Source organism: Sander vitreus, chromosome 11, assembly GCF_031162955.1.
Source record: "Sander vitreus isolate 19-12246 chromosome 11, sanVit1, whole genome shotgun sequence".
NCBI classification, from domain to species: domain Eukaryota; kingdom Metazoa; phylum Chordata; class Actinopteri; order Perciformes; family Percidae; genus Sander; species Sander vitreus.
The window spans coordinates 3,756,644-3,765,535 of NC_135865.1; the positions used below are offsets into that span (position 1 = coordinate 3,756,644).

Below are 8,892 nucleotides of genomic sequence, written 5' to 3' on the forward strand. Positions count from 1 at the left end.
AGGAGCTGGATTTATTTTTAAATGACCTGCTTCATGTAGTTCTACTGGAACATAGAGTCAGTTTCAGCAAATATGACAGAAAGTTAGTTTTAGAAGGCTTACCTACTGCACCTTTAATTAATTAAAAAGTGGCTCCGCTACAGCTCTGTGTCTCTCCCTCTGCTTCGGTTTGACGCACCACATTTTTGAGCGATTCCTAGCCCTACCTGTGTCACGCTTGTTGTGACCCCAGTGGATATAGCCTACACTACAGTAGATAGTTACTTTTGTAACAGAGAGAATGGTTACATATTGTGCACTCCTCAGTTTGGATGTGTAGTGTGAGTGGTCTGTTCAAACTCTGAATAATGATAAACGTGTGTATTTCTCTATAATATTTGTACAAGAAAGAACTTAAGAAGATGGATGTTGGCATGTGATAGCTCACATTCCTACAAGCTGTGGAAGCTCAGCATGACAAAGTAAACCAAGAGTAGACTGTAATCTGGATTTGGTGCTCATATTCTGCTTTTTCTCGTGTGTTTTCATAACTGGTACAAACCCAACAGACCCCTGTTTAAATCCGTTGCTCGGCGGGATGACAGATTATCGGGTCTTTGTGGGCTACTTGTGTGTCAATGTGAGTTTACAGGCCTCGGTTTGCTAAACAAATCAAATCTACTGTAGACAAGCTGATGGAAACCTTTCCCACAGTACAGTTTATTCTGTTGCCATCTGTGTAGGGCTGCAAGTAACGATTATTTCCATTGTTGATGAATTCCTCGATTAATCCATTAGTTGTTTGGTCTATAAAACGTCAGAAAATGGTGAAAAATGTGGATCAGTGTTTCCCAAAGCCAAAGATGACATCCTTAAATGTCTTGTTTTGTCCACAACTCAAAGATATTCAGTTTACTGTCACAGAGGAGAGAAGAAACTAGAACATATTCACGTTTAAGAAGCTAACATGGGAGAATTTTTTACCTTTTTTCATAAAAAATTACTCAAACAGATTAATCAATTATCAAAATAGTTTGCGCTTAATTTAAAAGTTGACCACTAAACGATTAATAGATTCATCTTTGCAGCTCTACATTTGTGTCACTTTGTATCTCCACAGTAAGGATCTACTGTAGCTCTCTTGTCTGAATGCTCTGAAATTCCTCAAACTATCTGATGTATGTGGGGAAGACTGTGATAAATAAATAGGCTCTACCATACAGTATGTATACAATGTGTTCATCTGTGTGTGTGTGTGTGTGTGTGTGTGTGTGTGTGTGTGTGTGTGTGTGTGTGTGTGTTAGGTGGTGGATGTGCGACTGGTGTCAGTGTTTGATGCCAGGGAGCTGGAGCTGGTGATTGCAGGCACTGCAGAGATCGACTTGGCAGACTGGAGAAACAACACCGAGTACAGAGGAGGTATGTAAAGCTTGAGGGAAGGGGTGAGGCAACAGAGCGGAGATGTAGATGAGAGCGTTCATGGCACGCTGACAGCAAGGTGAGAAAACTTGCCAAGTTGGCTCATTTTCAGGTGACATATTTATCCAACAACTTGAAGCTGCAACCACTAACCCTTTGTTTTGAGCAGTGGGGGATTAGATAGATGCCTTGCGTAAGGGCCTAGATTTAAGTTATTGCTATAGTGGGTAAAAGTATGAGGAGCCAGAACCCAGAAATCTGACCTGACCACTAGGAAGATGTAAGAAAAAATGAAATGACAAAACCAACTTTACGTTGGCTAAAACAGCTACACCCAATACCAATACCACGCATAACAGGTCCATCACAACTGTGATCCCCTGCCATTCCAGCTAACGTGCCAATGTCCAGTGGATGCATGAGAGTGTGTTATAACCGGCTCATAGGCCAACAACTTAGTATTAGCAAACTGCCATTTATTAAATAAAAGTGCAAACAGAAAGACAACGAGGTAGTCAGGATCAGTGGTGTATGAGGGTGTATGGATGCAGTGAACAATGAGGTAGTCAGGATCAGTGGTGTATGAGGGTGTATGGATGCAGTGAACAGTGAGGTAGTCAGGATCAGTAGTGTATGAGGGTGTATGGATGCAGTGAACAGTGAGGTAGTCAGGATCAGTGGTGTATGAGGGTGTATGGATGCAGTGAACAATGAGGTAGTCAGGATCAGTAGTGTATGAGGGTGTATGGATGCAGTGAACAATGAGGTAGTCAGGATCAGTGGTGTATGAGGGTGTATGGATGCAGTGAACAATGAGGTAGTCAGGATCAGTGGTGTATGGATGCAGTGAACAATGAGGTAGTCAGGATCAGTGGTGTATGAGGGTGTATGGATGCAGTGAACAGTGAGGTAGTCAGGATCAGTGGTGTATGAGGGTGTATGGATGCAGTGAACAATGAGGTAGTCAGGATCAGTGGTGTATGAGGGTGTATGGATGCAGTGAACAGTGAGGTAGTCAGGATCAGTGGTGTATGAGGGTGTATGGATGCAGTGAACAGTGAGGTAGTCAGGATCAGTAGTGTATGAGGGTGTATGGATGCAGTGAACAGTGAGGTAGTCAGGATCAGTAGTGTATGAGGGTGTATGGATGCAGTGAACAGTGAGGTAGTCAGGATCAGTGGTGTATGAGGGTGTATGGATGCAGTGAACAGTGAGGTAGTCAGGATCAGTGGTGTATGAGGGTGTATGGATGCAGTGAACAGTGAGGTAGTCAGGATCAGTGGTGTATGAGGGTGTATGGATGCAGTGAACATTGCCAGTGTCTAACCAAGGAAGTAACTAAATAAAGATGAACTGATGCTGGTGCTGGGTGAAGAGAACGCTGCACACTGGTCTCTGGGGTTAAATAGACTGGGAGGACTGGCCATGGGCTCCCAGTCATGTCGTTAGCACCTCAGCCTCAGACCTGCAAGTGCACAAGACAGAAAACAGTAACCAGGCACAAGACAACAGGCTCTGGGCTGTCACAGGGTGGAATACATCTTAACCTCTTAAAGCTTTAGTGCATAACTTTTTTATATTAATGAACGTCTGTTACATTGAAGCCATTGCCAAATGAGTTGATACAGAGCTAATTAAGACCATCAGCTCCACTCTCTCTGTATTTCTCAGTATGGCTATGTTTACAATATGGTGTCGTCCGGCGACTTTCGCGCACAGAAACTCAAGTGAAGATAATTACCATCATGTTGGTTTTTTATCCTCCGTGTCATACTCCTTGGCTACTGGCAACTGTATTGAGGAGGGGTGGGGGTGAAGCGCGATCACGGAAGACTTGTGTCATGTGGACGCACCGACAGAATTGTTGTCATTACATAGAATTCCAGGAAATACACATTCTACAGTGGACATGATGCGTAACTTAACTACAACATGTAGTCCTAAATGTAGCATAAGTGAAGTTGTGATGTTTCTCACGACGATGTCTGATCAGTGAGAAAGATGTCAAACATTTCGTATTATTTTTACGTTAATTTCACAAAGGGTTCAAACTAGCTACCTGGATTTTAAAATTGAAATCAATTCATTTGAATCTGAATTTCTGTTAATTAATCTAAAAAGGTAAATTACATATTACTCCCTGCCATCATTGCTGTACTTACTGTATGTGTAACTACTTACTATACAATAAATAGTGATTATTGAGTTTGAGAAATATTTTCATTACCTATTTATTAGGCTCTACTGTAAAGTACTGTATAATGAGCACTTGAAACTTTGGGGAGTTGTTGCTATTTCATGATTGTAATACATACCGTGTACGGTACGAGTGTCCGAACCCTTTCTAAGAGATCACATTAAAAGTCTTTTTGAGGGTCTGGCCAAAACAGTTGAAAAGCAGCCAGCAGCAGGGAGACAAGCGAACCCCAGCGGACAATCGGCCATGACTCAGCGGGAGGCTCTTTTAATAGAGGAATCGACTGAGACGGACCGAACAGCTCCGGCCATTAAACATTAAACAGCAGAGCCCATTCAAGAATCACACCGGAGAAATAGTGAGGTGGAAGGAGGAGCAGAGGGAGGAACAGGTTACAGAGGCCTTATTTGTTATTCATCTGACTCATCATCGTCATCCTCAATCTCCCTTCAGGTTACCATGACAACCACATAGTGATTCGCTGGTTCTGGGCCGCTGTGGAGAGGTTCAACAACGAGCAGAGGCTGAGACTACTGCAGGTACAGCATGGGGGGACCGCATGCACACAGGCTGCCGTCATGTGGAGGCTGGGTGCCCTGCAGGCGCCACACATCACAGACCAGGCTGTTCTCATGAACCATTCGTACATATAGCTACGAAAAGTAAAGCACTGTAATTTGTACGTATTCCACGTATGTATTGCTGTATGCACCCCGTTGATAGCTGCTGTAAAAAGAACGCTCAGGTCCGCGCAGGGAGGAGGTTGGGGAGGACGGGTGTGTTTTAATCCAAACCACAATCTTTTTGTCGGCTAAACTCAATTAGTAACGGGCCCTGAAACAACCAGCACCTCATGGTGCTCTATAGCCGGCTCCCAGTCACCATTTTTGTTATCTAAATGTAACTGTAAAGACCGCTAAACTTAACTGTCATGTGACCGGTCGTCACCAGCCTAATTTTGTAGGATATCATGCAAATTGTTGTGCATACGTTTTCGTAGGATATGATACAAACCCATAGCCGCACAAGCCAGACCCACATCCAGATGTTGGGTCAAAGCCGATTCCAAAGGCCGCTGTTCTCCAGCAGCAGCAGCCATCTTCTTTGTTTTCAAGTAGCAGGGAATTCACGCGGAACCGTTGCAACTCTGCCGTCCTTATGTTAAGCCCGCCCACCGACTCTATACACGACGTGATTGGTCTGACCAGAATTTGGTTTTTCCAGCTTGCAAGCCAACGGAGAGTTGCTAGACTGACCCTGGCTGCAAGTTACATTTGCTGCCACTAGGGTGCGTCTAGAGTTCAACAAACCCGTTCATGAGAATGCGTTGCACAGATGATGGTGGTTTTACTTGTAGCTTGCTAATGTGTTTGAGGCTAGATTAAACAATTTCCATGCAATTTTCAGTTTTCATTGAAGTTGGAAAATCCTCTGTTTAAAACAGACTATTTATCAATTTTGAGTGATAAATAATAACAATGTTTTAGGAGGCTGTTTTTATACTTTGTGTGACGTTTGTGGCCTTCTTTTCTCTAGTTTGTGACAGGCACCTCCAGTATTCCCTACGAGGGATTCGCCTCTCTACGGGGCAGTAATGGACCCCGCAGATTCTGTGTGGAGAAGTGGGGGAAAATCACCTCCTTACCCAGGTACGATGCCCAATGGGATGACTAGGCAGCCTTTAGGGACTGCACAGACATGATTAACTATGCAAAAGGTGTATTTTTTCTTTTCTTACCCTGACCTGTGTGTGTGTGTGTGTGTGTGTGTGTGTGTGTGTGTGTGTGTGTGTGTGTGTGTGTGTGTGTGTGTCTTTCCATAGGGCTCACACTTGCTTTAACCGTCTGGACCTTCCACCGTACCCCTCCTTCTCCATGCTGTACGAGAAGCTGGTCACCGCCGTAGAGGAAACCAGCACGTTCGGTTTGGAGTGACCTCAAATCAGCTCACGCCCAGGTTTAACTTGGGAGACAGAACCATCTGGAAATCCACCCATCTCACTTAAGAGAGACGTGGAAAAATAAAACTAATATCCTCAAATGGCAACTAACACCCCCCCCCCCCCCCCCCCAACAACTATGCTTTTTTTTCCCGACTGGCTTTTCGTCACTCAGCACTCAGGCTTCGTTCCGATTCCCTGCCTTTCTGTCACATGTCTACTAGAGGTCAGTCGAGTAAACATCCTCTGGAAGAAAGGCGGAGAATCGGAGTGTGGCTTGAAAAGCTGTACAGTACCATTTCTTGTTTTCATGGTTACCTTTACGTGTGTGCTTATCTCTTCAGTCATGGCCTTGTGTACTGGCTTTCTAGCATCTCCCCCTCCCACTCCTCCTCCTCCTCTTCCTCCTCCTCCAACCTGCACCTCAGAGACAGCTACTCAAAAACCACAAAGCTCCCCCCCACCCTCCTCTCCCTCTCTGGACCTCTAAACTGTGTCCTTTCTGCACTGGGGCTGCAACGTTATGAACTATAATACACACACACACTAATCACCTTTGCACAAAACACACACAAACATGAGACATTTTGTTTTTATTGATGGTGCAAACCAGTGTTTCCCCCAAGATGTGTTTTTTTTTTTTATCAGCATGGAAATATGTGACATTTTAGACTTAGAACTGGATGTTGGCTGGTCCTCCTTATCTGTCTGAGAGCAGGGGATACACTAGTGCGCACACACACACACACACACACACACACACACACACACACAGATAAACATACACAAATGCATAAAACCAGTTGTTCTAAGTGTGAAAATACACTTGTGTTCACAGTTGTGTTTCCTGAAAAAGCTGGACAATGAATCACAACTCATCAGTGACACTTACAGACCCATCGTGATAATGATGGCAGGTTCTGGTCAGGACTGTTACCTTCAATATTGCGACATCAGAGCTCTTACATGGGCACGAAAGGTAAAGACATATCTGAGACATGCAGCCCTGTTTCTGCATATACTCAACAAGGTGTCCAGTATCACAAACACACACAGACACACACACACACACACACACACACACACACACACACACACACACAATATTATAACATTAGCCTGGATGCTGTGGGTGCAATTTCTTACAGTGTAACAGATGCACTCTAATACAGATAGATTTACAGACACACTTCAGTCAGATGGATGTGCAGGGTCCCTGTCCTCCAAACTGTTCCACACATTAATCATGGGCAATAGATGCACTTTCTCACACAGACAGATGACGTCAGCTTATAAGTATGACCCACGAGGTCCTTCTCACTGATGTAATCCTCTTTCCATCCTATGAAAGTGATGAATGTACCAAATAAGTGACTGAATGTATGGACCTCAAGCAACTCTGTTTGTGGGTCCCTGAAGAAGATTCCAGGGAAACACAAAGTGGAGAGTTGGAGGTGGAGGGAAAAGGGAATCAAACGCGACACGGTTGCTTGAGGAATGAGGATGCGCTTCACTCCATGTTGGCACCGGATTAGGCCTTGTAAACTGAAAGACACTGACCTGGTGTCACCCAGGTACCTGGTCAGGGAGCAGTGTTGGGATCTCTTTAGTGCCTCTTGGGTTCTCCTGACCATAAAGTGAAATTTCGTAAGGGAAGTGATTTTATTTCCTTGTAAAAAAAGATGGTGAAACTAAGGGCGGTTTAAATTCCCCAAACAGATATCAACACAAGGGGGCAGTAAAGTGTGCTGTCATTACTCTGGCAACTTCAAAGCATAGAGCCAGGGATTTCCTCCTTTCTGAATGACCTGACCAGGTGTGATGAAGATGATGTTGTCAGGAACAAGCAAGCAGCCTTTAGTGCTGTATGGATATTATACTTTAGAACGTTTGGCATACAAGTCCATGCCAGGCAATAGTTCTGTCTATAAAGCATGTGATAAAACATTTCTCTAACTCTTAAGTGCACGACCCAAACCCTGAGGACCCTTTCACTCAGTCTCTCACACACTTTCTTACATGCACACGAAAAACACACACACATACTCGTTTTCTATGGGGTGCATGCACGATTACACCTACTGTACAGAGTCCTGTTGGAGCTACACCACAGGGGGCTGGAATAGTGCTAGTGAGCCCCACATGTGATGCGAGATGTGGAGGCAGACTTTCATATCCCAGCCCCCCCCCCTCTCCCAGTCCAATACTGCATGCGGGATCCTCCCGGTCAGCTCTGTGAGCTGTGCTGGAGCAGAAACCCCCTAGATGGCGTTGTGTTATAGCTCGATATTGCATGCTGAAATAGTGCAACACACTGTCCTTACTAGCTTTTTTTGCATGAGGATATTGCTATCCATTCAGAAAAAGGTGTGAGGGAGACAATTAGGTTGCGTGACTTTGGTTGTGGCGCTCACTTGAGGCATGCGGCCTTATGCTTACCTGGCACTGTCATACCTTGAGTGTTAAGCTCATGGGAACAAGGTGTGGGAAATAGGTGCTTTAGTCACTTAGTTTTAGCTCCAGGTAATGGACAATGTGCAAATGCAATAGTTTGTTTTATCTATGACAGTGTAATGGCGAGTATCTCGGCAGCATGTTTCAAAAAAATGTTACTTTCACATGTGCGTGTCTGCCTATCTTAGTAATAGGTCGATGGTTATGGTTCATTGCTCATGAATCAATAGGGCTGTTTTGATTTTGTGAAACGTGAGAGCACATGTACGTGTACCATGTGTGTGGTCCTGTTTGTCTCTTTGTATAGAAATGTATATGTATGTCTGTCCTGTTGTGTGTATAAATATATCTATTTTGCACCGAATGTACCAAAGGTTTGGGGCTTGCAAAGTCAACCATTAGGCCTGCTCTCTATTTCTGTCTAACAAACACATCCCACTTCTGGCTTCTGCCAAATCCTTACAGAGCATCACCTCATGTTTGCTTGAGGGGCAGATTTGTGGCATGGGCAACAACGCTTCACGTTAGGACATACAGTACAGTACAGTTTGACGTTTTCCATAACGAGGCTTTTCTGCTGCAGAAGATTGGTAGGATTGAGTACTTGCTTCACACCCAAATAAAGACAGGCTCCGGTTTTCAGAATTCCACTCTATGCAAAGCTCCTGTATGTGTGTCTCCATTTCACCCCAATGATTGTAATAAAAGAGAACAAATGGCAAATTTTGATTAACGATACAAGACCCTTATTTATCTTTTACAAGAGTTTTGGTACCAATTGAACGAGTACAATAAATAAATGTATTATCTTTATAGTACAAACTCGATCTGTTAGGAAATTAGAAAAACACTTCATCATTAGGTTACCACTATCTTTCCTTGATTAAATAATCCTCTCCTAAAC

The 8,892-nt window shown here is 44.0% G+C and overlaps 1 protein-coding gene across 1 annotated transcript in view; it reads left to right on the forward strand.

Annotated features, from left to right (window-relative positions):
* The window catches only part of hecw2a (HECT, C2 and WW domain containing E3 ubiquitin protein ligase 2a), a 65,158-nt gene extending 59,495 nt beyond the window's left edge, over positions 1-5,663 (forward strand). Inside the window, exons 27-30 of the mRNA XM_078263094.1 lie at positions 1,284-1,398; positions 4,049-4,134; positions 5,132-5,244; positions 5,418-5,663. Of these exons, the coding sequence (XP_078119220.1) occupies positions 1,284-1,398; positions 4,049-4,134; positions 5,132-5,244; positions 5,418-5,529 (426 nt within the window). The 3' untranslated portion in view covers positions 5,530-5,663. The remainder of the gene's footprint in view (positions 1-1,283; positions 1,399-4,048; positions 4,135-5,131; positions 5,245-5,417) is intronic.
* The last annotated feature ends 3,229 nt before the right edge of the window (positions 5,664-8,892 follow it).